Source organism: Eulemur rufifrons, chromosome 28 (genome assembly GCF_041146395.1).
Source record: "Eulemur rufifrons isolate Redbay chromosome 28, OSU_ERuf_1, whole genome shotgun sequence".
In the NCBI taxonomy this organism is placed as follows: Eukaryota; Metazoa; Chordata; class Mammalia; order Primates; family Lemuridae; genus Eulemur; species Eulemur rufifrons.
This window is the reverse complement of record NC_091010.1, coordinates 6,767,073-6,788,388: the sequence shown is the minus strand read 5'-3', so window position 1 is coordinate 6,788,388 and position 21,316 is coordinate 6,767,073. Positions and strand designations below refer to the sequence as shown.

The 21,316-nt window shown below is 50.1% G+C and overlaps 1 protein-coding gene across 1 annotated transcript in view; it reads right to left on the bottom strand.

The window, feature by feature from the left end:
- WDFY4 (WDFY family member 4) overlaps nucleotides 1-21,316 on the bottom strand; it is a 262,564-nt gene that overhangs the window by 175,684 nt on the left and 65,564 nt on the right. Inside the window, exons 13-23 of the mRNA XM_069461073.1 lie at nucleotides 19,164-19,378; nucleotides 18,073-18,167; nucleotides 16,960-17,197; nucleotides 16,563-16,639; nucleotides 15,337-15,558; nucleotides 14,025-14,203; nucleotides 11,615-11,846; nucleotides 10,364-10,509; nucleotides 9,250-9,361; nucleotides 8,386-8,576; nucleotides 2,914-3,066 (exon numbers count right to left, since the gene is read on the bottom strand). Of these exons, the coding sequence (XP_069317174.1) occupies nucleotides 2,914-3,066; nucleotides 8,386-8,576; nucleotides 9,250-9,361; nucleotides 10,364-10,509; nucleotides 11,615-11,846; nucleotides 14,025-14,203; nucleotides 15,337-15,558; nucleotides 16,563-16,639; nucleotides 16,960-17,197; nucleotides 18,073-18,167; nucleotides 19,164-19,378 (1,860 nt within the window). The remainder of the gene's footprint in view (nucleotides 1-2,913; nucleotides 3,067-8,385; nucleotides 8,577-9,249; nucleotides 9,362-10,363; nucleotides 10,510-11,614; nucleotides 11,847-14,024; nucleotides 14,204-15,336; nucleotides 15,559-16,562; nucleotides 16,640-16,959; nucleotides 17,198-18,072; nucleotides 18,168-19,163; nucleotides 19,379-21,316) is intronic.

The window sequence follows — 21,316 nt, the reverse complement described above, 5'->3', positions numbered from 1 at the left end:
TTTATTCGGAATGGTGTGGGGTAGTGTCATGGTCATTGTCAGAGAAGGAGGGGGGGTATGAGGTGATCCTGCATGGCTAATTCCTGGGCCATGCTGGTGGCAAGGACGCCTGGGAGCCAGGCTGCCTGAGCAGGGCCACAGCATTTCAGGAGGGACGGCAGCCGGGGCAGGGAAGGCATGTTGTCCCATTTAGCAGGGTGGTGTGGCCATGCATGCACCTCTCCCTGCCCACCGTGCACGGGCAGCCCATTCTCCAGGCCTCCTGGGCTCCTCCACAACCTTCCTATCGGTCTACAGATCCAGGTTCAAGGAATTCCTCCTGGCCTGGTTCAAATAGCTAATATCATGGGATTTTTGTGGCTATGTTTATGAATAAGATTATCCTGTACTTTTCCATTTTTTATACTGTCTTTGTGTTCTGGCATCAAGATTAGCTTATAAAATAAGCTGAGAGTGGCCTCCTCTTCCAGGTATAGGGCTCAAAACGGCCTATTTCCTGACTGGTAGATTTTCCCTATGGACCCCTGGGCCTGGATTTCCCTTCTGAATGTTGTTTGTTTCTAAAGATTTTAAAAAGTGATTCAGTTTATTTGATGGTTATGAGATCACTGAGCTTTTTTATTTCTGTTTGAGTGAATTCGGAAAACTTAGTTTTCTATGAGATGGTTCAAATGAGCTAACTTGTCTAACTCATTGCCACGAAGTTGTAGGTCCTATTTTCTTGTTACTTTTCTAATCACTCATTCCCTCCGGTGTGCTCCCCTGCCCTTCCTAGTGTGATTCACGTGTGCCCTGTGTCTTCTTTTCTTGCCCAATCTCAACACAGGTTTGTGTGTTTTAGGGGAACCAGTAACTGGCCTTGTTGATCCTTTGTGTATTTTTTCTTTCCCATTTTATTTAATTTATGTTCTCATCTATATTTTCCCTTCTTTCTCTGAGTTTTGTTTTTGTTTGGCCATTCTAACTTCTCCATCTGGAGGCTCTGTGCATTAATTTTAAAATGCTCTTTTTTTCTAATACACACACTGATGACCATAAGTTTCCCTCTGGTCTTGCCTTCAGCAGCAACCCCAAGGTGCTTTGATCCATAGCATTTCCCTTGTCATTTGGCTCTAAATCACTTCTAGCTCAAGTTACGACTCTTTCATTGACTCTCCTCTCTATCCCAGTGCCATCGTCTCAGTTCAGGTTTCAAAATCTTCCAGCTGGATTTCTGTCACCATCTCGCTACTGATGCCCCTGCCTTGGGGCTCTTGTCACCGGAGTAATATAACTCAAATAAAACTCTCACATGTCACCCCTCAGTTAACACCCTTAGATATCAGATGTTTGGCAAAACTTGTCAACAATCTAACAATTGTTTATAAAGGCTTTATTCTCATCATTCAACTTTGATAATTTATTATAAAATATGTGGGGTTTTTTGGATTCCTAGAGTGGGTCAGTATAAGCAATACAGATTAGATATCCTATTGTCTATAACTGGCCATATTTATTAGGTTTCCAAACACAATAAAAATGTTTCTTACTAAAAGTAGGAGAAATGTATACACAAAATTGCTGTCTATAGCAGCATTTATAACAATAAAATATAGGAATAATCTAAGAATTTGACAATAGGGGAACGGTGAAGAAACTCTCTATATAACCAAGTATTATTCTAACCTCAGTGTAAACGTTTATAATGATTATGTTAAAATGTTTTTGTCATATAAGATAAGGCAGGACTCTAACTGATACAGCATAATAGTGACTATGATTAAAAACATATTGTGCATAGAACGTATTACAGGAGAATGCATCCAAATTTGATGACAATGGACTGGGTCTTGCAAAGAGGAGGGTTTCCCTCCACTTTTCTGTAATTTAAAAATATTCTATAATAAACACACATTAATTTTTTACTAAACAAATAAACAGTTTTTAAAATACTTCCACAGATCTCAACATGTACAGGCTGAAGCACAGACAGTGCAGTTTAGCGCCTTGGGTCTGTCCTCTCTCCCTCCCCCTCCTGCAGTCAACACAAAGCTGCAGACCCCCACCAAGCCATTTGTCCCAAATCCACATGGCTGCTTGCACCCTGACATATTTGCAAAAAGCACACATGGTCCACCTGGAACGTTCTTTCCCCCTTGAATTCTGCCAGACTCAGTCCCAGAATTCTTGATCCCTAAAGCTGAACTGACTGTCCTCTCACTCCCACTACCCAGATGCCCTGTGCCTGCCTCACTGTGAGGCCTAGCACATTGCAGTGTCACCTTTGCTGTGTCCTAGGCCCATCTGGCTGGGGGGCAGACCCAGGTCCTGGTCATCGCTGTATCTCCAGCACATGGCCAATCCCTGACCCAATGGGTGCTCAGTAAACGATGCTTCATGAATGGATTGATCCTCCCACAAAGGTCCTGTGCCATACTCCTCAGGTGCCAGGCATGTCTTTCAGCATCTCGCAAGTCAGCCCTTTAAAGGATCATTTGGAAACGGCAAAGCACCATCCAAAGAAATTGGGATCCTTTTCTTAACTCTCATACGTACATGCTACATTGCAGTTCTACAGTCCTTTCCCAGACACTATCTGGTGTAACCTCCACGACAACCTGTGAGGAAGAGATGATGGTCTCCATCTCACACAAGAACAGAGTGAAGTTCAGAGAGAACGAGAGACTTGCCCGAGGCCACAGCCCACAGGTGGCAGGATTTAATTATAAACCAGGGCCTTTGGACTCCGAAACTTTTGTGGTTTTCCCTCACTACAGTCATGACCATCGGGGAAGCCAACCTGAATTTAGAGGAAACTGCAGCCTTTTTCGTGTATTTTACCATCACACACACATGCTCGCACGCGTGCGCGCGCGCGCTCTCTCTCTCTCTCTCTCTCTCCCTGGAAGGGCTAGGGGCCAGTCTCCAATTTACCTCGAAATTGCAGAGGATGTGCTGGAAGACGCCGGTGTTGGAGACAGCAGAGGACCTGAAGCCCAGCTCTGCAGTGCCAGCAACTGAGAGCACCAGCTGAAAAATTCGATGGTTCAGGAGAGAGACCTTTTTCCTCAGGAGAAACGCCATTATCTGAAAGGTTGAAACACAAAGCGGTTGCCTCATAAATGCGTTCTCAGAGCTCCTTCTCTCCTGCTCCTGCCTACAGCACCTGTGGCCAGTCCAGCTGAAGACCCTCTGCTCTCTGCTGCTACCATCCTTCAGCCCCACATTCTCAGGAGAAAAACACGGGCCAGTTTCCGTGGCTCCTTCCAGCTAGCGTCCACTTTTCTGTACTGCGACCTAATCGTTCACTGGGCCCCCTGCTGCTCCCTGAATCTTTTCCATGTTTCCAGAACACCACTCTCTTCTGGCCTCTTCCTCGGTTCCTCAGGACTCTGTCCAATTTTCTGTTACTGGATCCTTCGTATGCAGAACCGTCCCATAAATGGTGTTGCACCACCAGGAAGCTACCGCCTGCCCCTGAGCCTGGTTACGCCCAGCCTTGCTTCAGGCTGCAGCCACCAGATGTGCCTTCCTGTGGCACCAGCCCCTGGGAAGCCAGCCACGTGTCCCATCCATCCCAGCAGGAGGTGCTGGGCTCCCAGCAGTAGGTTTGGTGGCTCAACTCATCTCAGAAACTAAGAAGACGGGTCCAAGCCTCACTTCTCTACTGACCTCCGTCACACACAAATCAAGCCTCCCAGCAGCCTGTCAGCATCTGGGTCCTCACCCATCTCACCTGGACTCTCGGCGCCTCGCACCCCCAGCTGCAGTACAGCCCGCCCTCTCCCTGTGCTTCCCGACTCTCTCAACGCACCCTTGGGAACTCTTGCTTGTGATCAGCAAATACTCTATACCTTTTTAGACTGTTCTGGTCACTTTTTTTGACATATCTGAAATCGGACCAATCCCCCCACCCCCACCAAGACATAGTTAGGAGGGCCAAAGGTTGCTTGAGAAAAGTCACACTCTCGGGCTGACCGGCTTCACTTTACATTACTAGTGTCAAATGTCAAACCGGTACTCAGCTGGGCCTGGCAGTCCAATTCTGTTTTTCTAATGAGCTGGATTTTCTTGTCCTGAAGACCATGATTTCATTGCTTCTCCTCTCACCTCCCTCCTGCTCCACCACCTGACCTCATCCTCTGCTGAGAAGGCAGAACCCATCAGATTGGAACAGCCCTGCCTTCCCACAGCAGATCTGCGACGCCTGCGTTGCGTCCCTTCCTGTTGCCAGCAGGGTTCCCACCCACCTGGCCTCCGGATCCCACCGGTCACCTGCTCAAAGACACTGTTCTTTGGGATAGCTCTTCTCTCCCAGCCTCTCCTTCCCTGCCGTCCTTTCCCTTCCAGGCCACTTGACTCCATGTACAACTGCGCTCTAGGATCTCTCCTCTGAAAACCAGCCCTCCCTTGATGCCTGCTCCCTCTGCCTCTGACTCCACTCCTCCCCTCCACAGGCAGCCTTCTAGAAAGCATCCTCGGCACACTCGGCTCTGTGACTCACCTCGTGCTCTCTCTTCAACCCAGCTCAGCCGGCTGCTGCTCCCACCTGCCCACCTTCCCCAGAAAGGTCACCAGTGGTTTCCAGGTGGCCACATCCAGTGGGGACATCTCTGTCTTTAGTTTGCCACATTATTTATCAACATTTAGCATTGTTTGACCACACCCACCTTCCAGAAGCACTTTCTTCTTTCAGATTCTTTGACAAAACTCTCTTTGGTTTCTCTCCCCTCTTTCCTCTCAACCTCCTTTATTGGGTTTTAACATTTCTAACCCCTGTGTAGGGAGCGCCTCTCTGCTTCCTCCTCAGTCCTCTCCTCTTCTCTCTCTACTCCTTCTCTTTGGCTATCTCACCAATTTCCTTGGATTAAATATCATCATCACAACGTCAAAGACCCTCGCGTGTACACTTCCAGTCCAGCCTGCCCCTCTGAGCTCAAGAGCCATCTAGCTTACTTGGCATTTCACCTCCGAGGTCTCACAAACATTTCTAACTGAGCATGCCCCTGATGTCTTCCTTCCCTCCTATCTGCACCCTCTGGGCACACAGCCCTGGCTGCCTCGGTGCCACCTGTGCAGACTGATCACCAATCCTGAGATGCTCCAGGTCAGGGGGCACAGTCTCGTATCCAGTGAGGCTCTATCCCCGCCTCCTGCTTGAATCTCACCCCTCCCAGCCATCTTCCACACCATGTCAAGGGGCATTCCAAAGCGTCACTCATCCGGTTTCCCTGTTCTAAGCCTGCCTATGGTTGCCTGTCACCTCGGAAACAGAATCCACACTCCTTGCAGTAGCAGAGTCATGGACCGCTCCTCCCCTGCCTCTGGCCTGCTGTGCACTGCCCCACAATCGTCCTTCCCTCTGGCCGTGTGCAGGAACCCGTACCAGATCCCTTAAGTGCTGCTAATGTTAGTCGGAACACTATCCTTCTTTCCCACGTTAAGAACATCTATCCCATCAAACTCAGCTGGCTGTCGCCTACTCTGAGAAGAGGGTGATAAATCAGTCAGACAGAAACTACAGACAGACAGGTTTATGCCCTTTCATTCAACCAGAAACCCAGCAAGTGAACACAGAGTAAAACCTAAAAATGAAGAAAGCCGCTCCCAGGCAAGCCGTTTAACTGAAGGCCCCTGTTTTCACGCACAGACTCAGTCCCAAACCCTCCCTGAGCACCAACGGCCGACCCCAAGTTCTAGGGCACAGGGACAAACAAGCAGGATGCACCTCCCTCCTGGAGCACGTGTCTGCGGGTGAACAGGCCACCAACATGGTGACAGGGAAACAGACGTCCCGCAGTTGGGCATGCAGGTTACAGAGAAACACAAAGTGAGAAGATGTCTAGAAAGAGATGAGGGAGGACGGAGGTTCTACCTTATACAGAGTGGGCAAGGAAGTAAAAAAATAAAATAATCCTATTTCTTCACTCAAACCTGCCCTTTCCCACCACCCCTACCACCACCCAGCTTCTTTTAATTTCTTCAAAGACATGAATATTTGAAATGTGTCTTTTTTTAAATCAGAAGAAGAATTTTAAAATTTCTTTCTTTGGCCTTCGTGTGTAAAGGTACAATAATCTCTGAATCTGAAGGGCTCTTTACTCAAACGCAGTATGTGGGAGTCTCCCTCTCACACTAACAGTAGTTTTCTGTCTACCTCATTAACAGTGAGTCCCATGAGGGGAGAGACTGAACCCATTTTGTTCACGCTGTGTCCCCCGTGGCTCAATGCCTGGTCCCGGGAGGTATCAGTGCATGAAGTGGAGTAAATCGGTCCCACCCACGGGCTCCCCTTGACTCCACCGCCTCTGCCCAGAAACTCAGCCAACCCAGGCTCCAGCGCCCTCCATTCCAAAGAAGTTCTTCTTGACTCCTCTACCCGCGTGTGATGTCAGCCACCCGTGCACCCCTCTGGCACATCACCTTTCTCAAGGCGATGTTCTCATTCCCAAACCCCCGTTGGGAGCTCACTCTGTGCCGGGCTCTGCAGTGCGCTGTGAGGAGACAACAGCGAGCCCGAGACCATCCCAGCTCTTTACGGAGCTCAGAGCTTCTGGCAAGACAGCTGGGTAACCACCGAGCCACAGAGAATCCTGGTCACTATTGCATTTTTATTTATATTATAATTATAATATTTTGGTACCTGCTTTATTTTATCCTTCTAGATAAACCCATGAGGGCAGGAACTGCTTTGTACCTTTTAAAAAACGCTCACAATAATTATTAAAATCCCTAACCACAGCAGATATCCTTGTGCTATATTGGACTAAATCCCCTAACAATATAATCAAAGAAAACTTATATAACAAAAGCCCCAATTCTTGAGTTTTAGTTTAAACCCAGACACACTCATTCACTTATTCCAAAATGTGTACTGAGTGTCTTGATGGTGCCAGTGATACACTGGCAAAGAATGAGAAATGCCAAGACCTCCGGGAGATTCCAGTCCACTGAATGTGTGCAGACTGGTCATTACAGCACGGGTGCGAGGACAGCTAGGTCTGGGGTGCCCCGAGTGCCGTGTGGGCCCAGGGGCGGCTGCACACTCAGCTGGGAGGGGAGGGTGCCACCGCTGCCATTTGAGCTCCATCTGGGAAGATGGAAGGACTGCATCTGGGGAGAACGGGAGAGGGACCAAGCCATGGGCACGGGTACCAAGGTTCAGCAACTCGTGACGGTGCAGGATTTGGGAGATGGGAGCATACAGTGTGAAGCATTCGGTGGGTGGGAGATGGGGCTGGAAGGATAGGTTGGTGGCAGTTTTGAAAGGCTTTGGAAGCCTGTATAAGGAGTTTGGAATATGGTAGCAGTGATCTGGAGCCTTTGAAGGGTTTGCACGCGGGAGAGGCACAGGCAGATTTCTAACGTGGGGCTATAACTTGGGCCAGTGGGCTGTGAGGTAGAGGCTGGGGCAGGGGCCGCCATCCAGCTGTGCAGGCGCACAGGTGAGGTGAGGAGAGCCCAGAGGCCAGAGTGACACCATATGGCCTTCTTCTGCTCAAACTCTGACTTGGGAGCCAAAGGGACAAGAGGCTTTTTCTCCCAGCACCGCTGTGCCAGGAGGAGCCACCACTGGCTGCCTGTCCCAGTGGCCTTGCCCAGGCTCCGACCTCAGTCGGCCCCTCCTCACTCCTCACTGGCCACGTCCCAGCCACAAGGCAAGGTGCTTGGGGCCATGTCCAAGCTGACTCTGGCGAGTGTGAGCAGCAGCGAGATTGCAGCAAGCGCCCCCCAGCGGTGCGTCTGTGCAGGTGCTCTTCTAAGCTCTCAGCGTACACCGACACACTCAACCCTCACAACTCTACAGAATCGGTGATGTTATTATTCCCATTTTACACAGGAATGAACTGAGGCACAAAGAGATCAAGAACTAAAAATGGTTCACACTTATTGAGTACTTATTCTGGGCCAGACAGAATTCTAACCCCTTCACTTATACTAAATCCTCTAATCCCCACTGCATCCCTGTAATACAGCAGGTACAGCATCCATATCTCACAGGTGGGGAAACCGAGGCAGGGATAAATTACTCATCCAAGGTTAAATACAAGTTAGAGGAAGAGGCAGGATTTAAATCCTGGCAGTCTGCTCCGCAGCCTGGGCTCCTAGAGACCATGCTGGACACAAAGTGGGGAGACCACAAGTGACACCTGAACTTGTCAGTGAGAGGGACAGAAGCTGTGGACAGGTGAGCATCCCCATCCACACAGAGCTTCTCTCGGGCTGGCTGTCACCTGGCCCTCCTCTGCCTTGCTGATGCCAGTCTCAGAACCTGGGAACCTTTGGCTGCCCTTCTCTAGAAGCCACCCTGGAGGGCATGACACTGGGGCAAGTGAAGCCCATCCCTCCTCCTTGGGGAAAACAGCCCTTTGGGGAGTCCCTGTCTCAGATAGGAGTGTGGATTACCTCGTACCCGCAGATGTGCCGCATCAGGCGGTCACACATGGCGTTACTGGTCAGGACCGAGTGCAGGACTTTCATGGCCGCGTACATGGTGTGGTCGTCCGTCGCTAAGGAGATGAGGCCCAGGAGGATGGCAGGCCCACCAATGAAGTCCAGGCTGCTGGCAGCAGGGCTGGAGTGGAACACTCTCACCCCTGCGCAGGACAAAGGGGGCATTTCATCAGTATGTAAGCTTCATCACAGTGGAAAGTGCCTAGGACAGGCTGGGAGGAAGGGTAGGGGGCTCTGGACATCTTAGGTGGCTGAGAGATACTGTGCTGAGTCCTTCCTTGGTCATCAAAAGGCTGAAATAGCCCAGAGTATTTCAGATTGCCACCTCCTGTCTTGAGTCTGGAGTGCTGGGTAAGCCAGACACTCTCTGAGCCTCAGCTTCCTGACTGCTCTGACAACCACTGGCTCACGCCTGCCCTCGGGATCCTGCTGGGCTGGAGCCTTGACCAACTTGCCACTATTGCCCAGTTGAATGGCGACTGGCAGTCTTCACTCAAATGACCACAACCATTGCCTCAGTTCAAAGGCCCCCCTGTGCTCACTACATAGACAGACCCCCGTTGTGCATCGACGTCAGCCTGGTTAGCAGCTGAGTTCACTACCGATTGTCAGATGGGACCAGGTGAACTTAGCTCCACGCCCTCTGGGAAGCCAACTGGGTTTGGCTGGGTTTCCTCCCAACTCTGGCCCTCAGTATCCTGGCTCCCTGGAATGTCCCATCCTGCCTGCTGCTCCAGAACCCCAGGGTGCACAGGCCTGACAGCACAAGCCCTCCCTCCTTCCAAAATAGCAGTGAAGGTTCATGGCCTGACATACCTAATTGGCCCACAGCAACAGCTCCAATGGTTCGCAGAGAACCTGACAGGTGGCTGGCACAATTTCTCAGCAAGAACACAGGCGTGGCATTGTCACGGGATAAAATGTTCATCTAGAGAAATAAGCAACACTTATTCCTAAGAAATTCCTGGAAAATAAGAGGTGTTGTTCATGATCCCCTGAGGGGTAGGCACCCCGAGGTCTGGCCCAGTGCTAGAACTCCATTGGTGATGATCAGCGAGTGAGTAATAATTGAACCAGTGTCAGGGGACTGAGGTCAAACTTCAGGCTCACGTGTCCTGCCTCCAGGCTATGTCTTAACTGTAAGTGAGCAGCTTCAGTTACACAATCTGTGCCACCAATGTCCCCCGTGCTCACAGTGAGAAGCCAACAAGAGCAAGAAGGACCCAAAGACACCTACAGGTAACACAGTGCTTCTAAGGTGAGGGCTGCCACCTTCTCTGCAAGCCCGACCTCTGCAGGTTTCAGAGGAGCAGAAGGACAGGAATCCTGGCCTCCTCCATCAGAAAGTATGTTGCTGGTACAGCACGGCTTTGATGATCAACCCAACCTAGCTCAGGCTCTGGGGGAACCTCTGTCCATGGGGGGTGAAGACAGTATAAACAAATCAGCTAAAATTCATCTGCACTAGACAAAAGAGATCTTTACGCAGAAATTAGGAAGCAAATCTAATGCATTATCATCCACAAACATGTCTGCTTATTGCTTTGCAAGCCTACTGTTTTTTAAAAAGAAAAAATCACAGCAACTCAAAGAACAGTTTTCAGTGTTAGCAGGCCATCAGCACCCAGGCACAGGGAAGCTCAGTAGTGTCCTCAATCAAGGTATTTAAAATATTCCATTTGTTCTTGCTCTACCATGGAGAGCACCCACTTTCTTCCCTGAGGAAATATAAATAAAAAGTTTATTCTTGGGGGATGATAATGGGCAGCGAGCCATAGGGTATTTTAACAAACAAGGGGGGAGCACACATGTGTATATCCATCTACATATGTGCAAACATGCATTAGTGTGTACTTAAGCACTGAAAGCTGAAGCAAGCCATGGGATCGAGATTTCAACAGGGAGCTGCAAGGGAAGGTAGGAACTGTACCTCTTTGGCAATCAGGCGGCTGTCCACCTCATTGTAAGCATTTCTGATGTCTGCTACACTGGTGATGGAGGAGCTGGCCACGTGAAGTCCAAAAGAAACCCTTTCCTCTGCAACAAGGGGTGCGGCTTCACGGTCCGGGTCCTCTCCTGTAACAACACGTCTTTAATCATTCCTACACTCACTTTACAGAGGAGGAAATTAATCCTCAGATGATTAAGTATCTCTGTCGCACAGCAAAGTAATCATTGAGAGGATGTTCGTATGCTGTTACGTTGCATGTTTTTGCATATTGTGTGTTTGTATGTCATGTTTTCCCCCCACCTGTGCGTCTCTGATCCTTATAGAAAACTGTGGAGAAATTTCCCAAGGTTGACCCTATTATAAAATAGAGGCATTCCAGCTATGAAATTACCAGAGCTTAAAACTCTACCAAGATATAACTTTGTTCCTCAAAACCAAAACGCTCAGGAACAAGCAAGCTGACTAGTAAAGAAGGAGGTAGGCTGAGCCCAAAGGCTTGACTTTCAACGACCTTCACAGCCACGGTGAACATCCCAGTTGGACTTAGCACTCTGGTCTCCAAATCAGCGAGAGCCAACATGCTACTAGAGAAGCATGGCACGAATATCGAGTTTGTGAGACTTTGGCTCTAGATGTAACCTTGTCCCATTGCTCTGTCATAGGCCATTTGTCATAGGAAATGAAGTTTAAAGAAGACACGGGCCTGGAGACAGAAACACTCAACAGCGCTCAATCCCCCTTCCCCGGGCACTAGGCCTCCACACACAGATCCATTTGTCATTCTTCCCAGATGGGAGCTGACCCCCTTGACTTGACGGAGTGTAGAAAGCTGTGCTCCCTGCTTGAACAACCAGCAATCAATAACGAAAATGTGGATGTTTTGTCTGCCTGTTTAATAATGGAAGACAACAGTATACTTTAGTTAAAAAGCTTCTTCATTAAAATGAATGTAACTTATTTATCTCATTCTCTCCTCTTTCTTTGTTGGTGGTATTCACCCACCCACCCTCCTCCATTAGGTGCTTTAGAGTTGAAATCTAAAGGATATTGTCATTTCCTTTTCTGTGACATTTTCTGTTGGGTTATAAATATATAATGATCCAATTACAGAGGTCTTCCCTAATTACTGACCTGTGCTGAGCTTATTCTTTATAAATACGCTATAAATAACTGGATGTCCATTTAAAAACTAAAATCAGCAAGAACATTATAAATCAAAACACTCCATACCTTGGGCATGCACAGCTTGGAAGTTACCACAGTATCTTGGGCCAAGTTTGTTAATAACTTCTAAAGTTTCCACTGAAATGGCTTCTTCGAAGAGGTATGTAGAGCCAAGACGCCAGATTAATGATGACTTTTGTTTCCAAACTCGAGGGGTAGCAATATATCCATAAACATCCACAAATAAAGATGGATCCATTGAAAGGAAAGGTCCTGGTAAGGCCTGAATGTACAACATCTGTGACAATAAAAAGGGTGGGGAAGTGAGTGATGCTTAAGCTCAGAATTAATCAAATAAATACACAGTGATATAGTATAATGCACCTTATTCTCATCTCAAAGTGAAAGTCTGTTTTATCTAAAAATTAAAAAGATGACTCTCGAATCTGAGAAGTGTGCAGTAAAACAACTTATAAAATGCTGATGGGAGTGAAAAACTGACACTGTGCCTTTGGAAGCAAATTTGATAAGAAATATTAAGAAACAGAAAAATGTCCATCTTTCTTGTTTCAGTCATTCTACTAGGAAACTAAATGTCCCATGTTGGCACATTAATGAGGTTTGATGTACAAACAATAATTACAGAGATACCAGGTTGAAAAGACAGAAATAAAAGTGTCTCTATTTGTAGATGATATGTCTATGTAGAAAATTCCAAGGAATCTTTACAAAAAAAAAATCTCCTAGAACCAATAAGTGAGTCAGCAAGGTCATAGTATACATGATCAATATATAAAAATAAATTGCATTTCTATAGACTAATAATAAACAAATAGCAACTAAAATTTAAAAAAATACCATGTATAATTATGCACATAAAAGAAATAATAAAATATGCACAGGATCTGTTTGCTGAAAATCCTGAAACAATGATTTAAAAAGTCAAAGAAGACCTATATAAATGAAGAGACATACCAGATTCATGGATAGGAAGACTCAATATATTAAAGATGCCTTTTCTTCCCAAATATCTATATACCTATAGATATAATGCAATTCCTATCAGAATCCCAGCAAGACTTTTTATAGACATGGACAAGATAATTCTAAAGTTTATATGGGATGATCCAGGCCCTAGAATAGCTTAAACAATTTTGAAAAAGAAGAATTAAGTGGAACTACTCTACCTAATAATAAGGCTTAGTATATAGCTACAATAATCAAAACAGTGTGACATTGGTAGAGGGACAGTAACATAGATCAATGGAACAGAATATAGAACCCAGAAATAAATCTTTATAAATATGACCACCTGATTTTTGACAAAGATGTAGAAGCAGTTCAATAGAGGAAGAATAGCCTCTTCAACAAATGGTGCTAGAGCAACTGAACATTCATAGGTAAAGAAATGAACTTTGACTTAAACCTCATACCTTAAGCAAAAATGAACTCATAATTGATTGCAAACTCAAATGTAAAATGTACAACAAAAAAATTTAGAAAAAAATAGGAGAAAATCTTCAGGATCTAGGGCAAGACAGAAAGTTCTCAGATTTTACACAGAGAGCATGAGCCATAAAAGGAAAAATTGATGAATTATACTTTATCAAAACTAAGAACTTCTGCCCATGGCAGAAAAATATTACTGAATTATCAAATTACCCAGCCCACAGAGATTCTGATGTAACTGATCTGGGGTGCAGCCTGTGCAAGCAAACTTTCAAAAGCCTTTCCAGGTGATTCTAAAACGCAGCCCGGGTTGAGATACTCTCTCTGGAACCTGGGTGAAAATCCAGCTGTACCTGCCCTCCGTGGTCTTCTGGGCCCTCCCCTCTCTGGCTGCCTTGGGGGCCTCTGACCGTGGCTGCTGGTCCATGCCCACCAGCTGGTCCATGCCCACCAGCTCCTTTTCCCACAGGTGCCGCTCCCTTGCATCTCAGGTGTCTCTAAATAACAGCAATGAGGAGCTTCCTCCAGCTATGCATTCACATTCTGTTACCTTCCCCATTGTTGCTGCTCTAAATCTGGTGACACACATTGGTGTCTTTGCAAACTCTAGTGTCTAGCTCCTAAGTGTGGTGTGCAGACTGGTGGCACTGGCATCATCTGGGAGCTTCCTGGAAAATCTGGACCTTAGGCCCTATCCAGGCCTCCCTGGGGAATTTGCCCCTTAAAATGTGAGAAGTTTTGCTCTGTTCATTCTAGAGCTTTCTGTCTTCTTATGTGTACTTTTACAGGTCTGGCCCCACGTCTTGCCTCTGCCCTGATTGTGTAACCTTCAGTCCATTTTTTAAAAATATTCTTTTCATATGAGCCTGAGCTCAGCCAAGTATCTTGAACAACAGGGGGATTTCATTAGATACCAATCCCACCGGCAAAAACAAAACAAAACAAAACAAACAAAACCAAGGCCACTCCAGGGTGGTAGCCAGGAGGCAGGTCATGGGGCAAGTGCAACTCAGAGGAACACTCTCACCTTGGCTGAGCCAATAACCTGTCCATCCAGATACGTGGAAACGGTACAATGCCTCTTCATTTCCTTGGTGACAACCACAGCCAAGTGATGCCACTGGCCACAAGCCAGGAGCTGGCTACACTTGACCAGGAGCTGGCATCCCCCTGAGGGCTCAGAGCCATCCTCAGGTTCCATGACATCTGCAAGAGAGTGTAAACACTGGATCTCACATGTGGCGCTGTGCAGCAGCAACCCAGGAGCCCGGGGCAGGGTGAGGGGGCATGTCAACCAGGGTGCGCTTTGCACTGTGGGGCCATGGCTAGCACCTCCTCTCATAAACAGTGACAACGGTGGCGGCACCAGCAGCAGCAGCTGTCATCCCTTGAGCTCTCACTTTGTGTCAGACACTCTTTTAAACACTGTTACAAGTAGCAACTCATTTAATTTTCACAACTCTGTGAAGCAGGCGCTATCATTATTCCCACTGTACCATCCTGAGGCACAGAGAGGTTGGGTAACTTGCCCAAGGTTGTGCAGCCAGGCTTCAAAGCCAGGAGCCAGGCTCCAGGGTCCGTCCCACACTAGAGACTGCATCCACAGGGATTGCCCTTTGCAGGCCAAGTCCTGGAGGTGGGAGGCATAGGCAGTCATGTCATGTGCCAAGTGTGCCAACCACCCTTCATGCCTCCCAGGTGCTTCCCTATGAAATGGTGACACTCTCAGGACCCAAAAGAGGAACAGGTGGCTGGGATACACTGGGCCTGGCCATCTCAGGCAGATGAGCTTGGAGAACCAGGCTGCTTCCTCAGGCAGAGCCAGGACCGGCCGTCAGCACTGTTGAAGGCAGGGCGGACCCTGGAGCACAGCAGCCTGCCATGCCAAGCACGGCCAGCCCTCTGGGTTTCGGGCTGAGCATGTGTGGACATGACTGAGGCTGCATCGGCTCCAGCTAAGTTGTGTGCATCTTCACAAACATTGCTCAGGGGATGAGGCAACCTGTGTCCCAGTGAGGCAAAGCCCCAAGTCCCATTGTGACCACCCTACCAGGGAAGAGTATCTGGAAAGCCACTAGGCACAACCTCTGAAGCCATGCCTAGGGCTGGGGTCTTGTCCGCCTGACAGTTATAATGCCAGGGACCAGGCCACAGGCCACAGTGGCACATAGCAAATATTTCAGACTTTCACCAGGAATGGAGCCCCAGGGAGCAACTTCAAAAGATGAGGAGAAACAGGAGGTCACCAGGCTTCTCATCATGCCTGTGTCAGGAGCTTCTAACTCAGCCCCATCTCACCAACGAGTGGGTGAAAGCAGCTTGGGATCCCAGCACCTTACCCAGGGGCTGAAACTCTTTCTCTTCTGTAGACACAATCAAGGAGAGGTCGTCTGGGCAGAGGCTGACAGAGAAGCAGACATAGGGCACCTTCGTCCTGGACAGGTGGCGCACCAGGGTTAGGAAGCGCAGCGGGTGGCCCTCGGAGGCAGCTCCATGCCTGCTGATCAGGAACCAGCAGGAGAAGGTGAGCCCCCCGGGCGGAGGGAATGGTCTGGCGGAGCCTGGGGTGGAGACACAGCGCGCCGTCAGGCTCCGCTCTGCTAGGAAGCATGTTTAGATCCCCGCGGCTCCAATCCAGCTCAGCTGTGGCACCTACTATGTGCTCACTCAGCAATCGTCTCCTCTCTACTATTCTGCGCTGCTTTTCCAAGGGAGCAGAGAGAGTGTCAACATCCCTGAGATCTGTCACCATTTGACCCCTGGTCAGCTGATCTAAAGCCAGGCAGCATGTGCCATGGACAGAAGACGTCGGCCAGGCTCAGCTGAATCCTGAATGGGGAAGGGCTCCACTCCAGGAGTAACGGATGCCTTCCCATCCCATAACAGCGCTGGTGACACAGACGGGGCCGTTGTTCTCACAGAACCAGCAGAATCAGCACTATGTCCACAGACTTGGTGCCACACACACATGGACAGGTTTGCCCACGCTGACAGGCCATGGAGGCAATGGCTACTCATGCCCACCCTCCCATGGAAACCCAGACCCGGCTCTCCTAACCGAGGGTGCCCGGCTCGGGCAGCGCTGGGCACTTGCACTGTCCTGCCCAGCAGGTTTTTAGCTGAGTACAGTGCTGTGCAAAGCATGCCAATGACCCAATGTGTCCCCATAAGAGCCACCTGCTAAGGACTGGTCCCTTCTTGATGGCTGTCAGCACAATTCGTATTGCCCTCTAGAGGAATAAGGCATTTCTACAAGGCGGGCAACGTGTCCATTTCAGCCCACACAGGTTACCAACAAAACGAATCCAACCCAGGCCCAGGCCATCAGTGCCAAGTGAGCCCCAAGTGCAGGCTGGGCCCTTGGGATCACAATGGACAGCACACCTTGCTCTGAGAGGGGCAGGAGCAGCCTCAACAGTTGAAGGACAACTCACCTACAGATACTCAGGACCAAAGAGAAGTCTAGTGCTTTCTTGGGACGCCAAGTGGAAATCTGCAATCAAGGCCACCTGAGGACTGACTCTTGGGGCGGGATGGGGAGCTAAACCACCTGGGAAACACCTACCTGTTCCAATCCCTCCAGAGATGGAGTACTCGGTGCTGGTCCCCATAATTGTAGACAGGGTCGGAATAAACAAACATCTGGAAACAGGAAAGTGTCTGGGATCACTGGCCTGCAAGCCATCCGCTCACGTCAGCACAACCAGTGTGGGCTGTGACATCCCTGTGCTCTGTCCTGCTGCAGGGGCCGCACCCCCACCTAGACCAGGAGGCCCCAGGAACAGAAGGCAGCTGGTGCTGGCAGGGTGCCCTAAGGGGAGGAATCACACTCAGGTAGGAAAGGCGGGAGGGCGTTCCAGAACGCAGCCACACCACAGAAAAGAGGGTCCTGGCCCTCCATGGCTAGGGAAGCACTGGGAAATTAATAAAGTGTATTTCAGATATATGAAAGCCTGCTGTACCCGTAACCTTCCACAGACATGTCAAATTCCACAAATGACGGAGCCAGGGCCGCCCTCTGAGGCTGCAGGTTGCGTGGCGAGGTCATGGAGATGAGGCTCAGCGCCATCTGAAGGGCAGTGGTTGAATCCTGGGATGGCCCCAAGGACGACAGGGCCTGTCCAACTCCTGGGCGCGAGCTGGCATCTGGGGAAGCTCCCCAGGGTCCCGCAGCTGTGCCCGCTGGTGCAGTCTGTGACCCTAAGGCAGCAAGCAAGAGAGGAGATGGGGCCTTGCTGGAAGCATTTCTGCGCCTCTTCCCACAATAGCCCAGACATCCCTGCCGCAGCCCGATGGAGGGTTCCGCAGAGTCACTGGGCACTCCCGAACCACCAGTGAGGGTGGCCTCTGTCCCCTTGCCTGAGCCCTCGCTGATTTTGATAACAAGGAGCTGTGGTGTCAACCTGCTCCCCTAGAAACTTCTCCTTTCCATTCCAGCACTCTCCCCCTTTTCAACACAGCCCTTTCTGCTGCTGTCTCTGCCTGGGGCTCCGTCCTGCTCCCCGACCTCCATGCTGTTTCAAGGCAGCCTTTCTCCTTGACAGCTCTCAGCTCCCACCTCTGGCTGCCAGCCCCAAGCCCGACTCTCCATCCTGCTTCTCAGCCTTATTCTAACCTTAATGTCCCATGTGATTTTACATCGAGGTGTCCACAACTCTCGTTTCTCCAGGCTGGTCCCCTGTGCCAGCTTCCCCCGGGTACCAGGCCTGGCCTGGGGTACCACCTACCTGCATCTTGGCCTCCAGACACCCTGACTCACCCTGAGCTGTGAGCTGTGCAGAAGCCTTCACTGCACACCTCTGTCCAGTGCAGCGCCAGGTACTGCTCTGTCACTGTTTCCAGGATCTGGGGCCCAAAGGGGTCACCTGTCTTACTGGGAGAGGGGTGTGGGTCTCCCTTCTCCTTTCAGATCTGGCCTTTCTCCAGGGACCACCAATTCCTGCGATTTTCCTCACTCGCTCCGTTGAGCAGCTAAAGCATGTTTAAATCTGCTTCCCCACTGCTGCGGCAGATTCCTCCCCAGGAATGCATATATTCTCTTTCACTCCCGTTAACCTGCTCCTTCCTGCCCTCACCTGCACACCTGGGGGTGCCTCCGTGCACAAGAGATGAACCGAGGGTCTTGGCTGCAGCCGACAGAGGTGGGGGAATTCCAAGACCTAGAAACTGCCTGAAAAGAACAACCAAGAGGACAAAATGAACTTTCACAGGCAAAAGTTTTCTCCAGCTTCATCCTGACCCCTTTCCTAGCCGCCCAGTGCACCCAAATCCCACCCTCCTTCAACCTCTGCCAGGAACACCCTTTCCAAAAGCTGCAGAGACAAGGTGTCCCTGTCCTGCCACCTAGACCGCAGAGCCGGTCAGTTCAGGAGCCTCAAGCTGGACCTTGTGATGAAAAGTAATTTGCCAGAAAATCACTTGGTCCTACATTGTTTATACATCTCTAACGAATTTCCCACTCAGCACTATAAGCATGTTGGCCTCCTCTGGCAGCCCCCATGCCTGGCCCTGGGTCCCATGCCCGCTGGGTGGAGGGGCTGTCTGTGCCCTCTGCACTTGCTCTCGTGTGTAAGCGGCAGGGGGCTCCCAGCAGTGTGTGGCCCTCAGCACTGCGCCCAGAGGCAGGGAGACTCTTGCCCTCCGTCCTGCAGCCTTCCCTCCTGCCTTCTTGTCTCCTGCGTCTGCTCCCCATGCACGTTCCCTCCCTGCTGCAGCTCTCCAGGAATGCAGCTTCATGGAGGGGCTGCCCACAGAAAAGCCCCCTGCAGGATCCAGTGGTGCCAGGAGTCCCTGCAGCTCCCTGTGGCCAGCCTCTCCAGGCCCGCCCAGCCCCACCCTCCCAGCAGAGCCATCCTCACCTCTCCCTGTGTGGTGAACTGCACAGGCCTAGGGAGCAGCTCAGCCTTCGCTTCCTCGAAGCCCCACCCACCACATGCCGTGGAGGGACCGTGTCTGCTTTGTGGGCACCCGCACACTGCCTGGTACAGACTCAAGGCTGGCCCGTGCACTTCCAGCCTTGAATGCCAGGACAGGGCCATGCCCTGCAGAGGGGTGGGTAGGGGACATCAGGACACTTGTTCTGGAGGCCCCTTTACGGCCCATGGCGCACTCCTTGCCCCACAATGGACACAGCTGCCGGGCTTGGCAGCATTTAGCAGCTTGGTACCTTAACACGTCTGGTTCAATGGCCTGGGAAGCGAGTTTTTCACAAATCCTGATGAGGCGTGAGTGCAGGGGGCTGCTGCGGGCGGACAGGGCCCTGTGGCAGGAGGTCATGAGGGTCCTGAGCATGCCGGCCTCGCACACGATCTGGCGGTTCTTCTCCGATTTTACCAGGGACTGGATGTGATTGGCCAGGGAGCACTGGATCTCCTCAGAAAGCTGAGAGGGGACCAAAGCAAGCCGTGAGCCCTCAAGGGCAAAGCATCCTGTGGGTGACATTGAAGAACTCCCAGCTAGGCCTAGGGTTGGCTGTGGGGCAAGGAGCCTGAATCCACCATGGCCTGTGCCACTGCACCCATCTGTTTCAGGTGTTCCTACACTGCCTGCCTCACCTGCAGGGGCAGCAGGGGGAGGTCTGCCTACGGGCGGACTTAGCTGTGGGGGCAGCTGCTGACGAGCTAAATGCTAAAAATGGAGGCTGCACACCAGCAGGCAGGAGGCCAGGTCTGCCCTTTAGACGAGCTGTGTTTGACTCACACTATGTTTAAGCAAATTAACTGCTAACATTGAAAAGTCTGAAGATTTCATATAAAAATCCAGACTTGTGGCCCCTCTCAAAAGATGGGAAGAACTGGTCTTGCAGGCCTGCAGCTCCACATACAGGAGCAGTTGGCACTGGGTGGTGGCTGTGCCCTCTAGGGGTCCCACATCCCCCCAGCTGGCATCCCTCCTGTGACAGTTCCTGTGTTGGAGTTTGTACCCCGGTGTAAAAGGTGTACTCCACCTGGAGGTACAAGCCTGAAGAAAAACCTCCTCCCCCGACACACACACACACACACACACACACACACACACACTGGCCATGGCAGATGCAGACCTCACCGTGCACATCTCAAACCACACCCAAAGTTGGCAGGCCGGCTACAGCCACAGCTCCGGGGAGAAGCTCTCGCTTAAGCCACTCTCACCCCCAGGTGTCACCTCCCTCCACCTACCCTCACATCATCCTTTGTCTGTCCTGGGTCATAAGCACCTTCTGTCACAGGGACAGCTGTGCTCTTATCTTACCCTCTATTAGGTTTCCAGTTACTTGGTTCTCTTTATGTCCTTTGAGGCACTTGGAACAGAGGGCACAGGGTGGGCTCAGTAAGCATTAGAGCCAAATATCACACATTGCTTTCGCAATCATCCTTTCTTTGTAAAAAGATAAGCCCTTGGAATTCCCAGCCTTCCACGGGGCTCAAGATATAGAAATGGATTGGATGGACTCAGGATTCCTTTAAAAAAACACTCTTAGGATTGTCCACATTTTTTTTTATTGTTGGATAAGATGCCATCTTAAATGAGAGGGACACAGGTTAGAACTTACTGGAATTTTCCTTGCTACCACAGATGCTACTGATGCCCACCCAGACCTCCTTCTGCAGGTGAGCAGTGCACCCACCACGCTGCCTCTTCTCTGGAGAACTGCCCTGCCTGAACGCTACAGAACCCCCTACATACACACACATCTGTGCAAACACACCTATATACACACATACACGTGTGCACATACACATGCATGCACATACATATACATGCACATGCATATGTGCCCACATGCACCACACACATACACCAGTCTGAAACCAATGAGGTCATCACCCTCCAGACTGTGAAATTCATGCTTCAGAGCCCTTGTGGGCTGGGCCTAATGCTAGACTTCAGTTGATGGCACATCCTTGCCAGCTCCTTCCCCTTCCCCTGCTCCGCTTCTCCTGGGTCCCTCCCTTGACAAATCCCACACACCTCTATCCCTGTCTCGGGCTCCACTTCCAGGGAACCCAACCTGAGGTACCAGCAACCTTTTCATATTCTATGCCTTTGCCCCAGTTTGTGGTTCCAAGAAAAGAGATGCATGTATGACAACACAGAGGATGTCTAGCCCATCAAAGTCAAGCCAGGAGGAACCATAAGGGTACGACTGGAGCATGCTCTGTCTAAGGAGGCCTGGAGCCTGGTCTCTTCAAGTCACAGAACCCCTATTCCTCACGCCCGCCTATGAAAGCTTTCCTGGAGTCCTTTCTGCTTCCTCTCCTCCTCTTCTTCCTCAAACAAGAATTAAGCAGCTCCACAACATCAGCTTCTGGGTAAAGCTCTAGGTAATCAACAATGAAT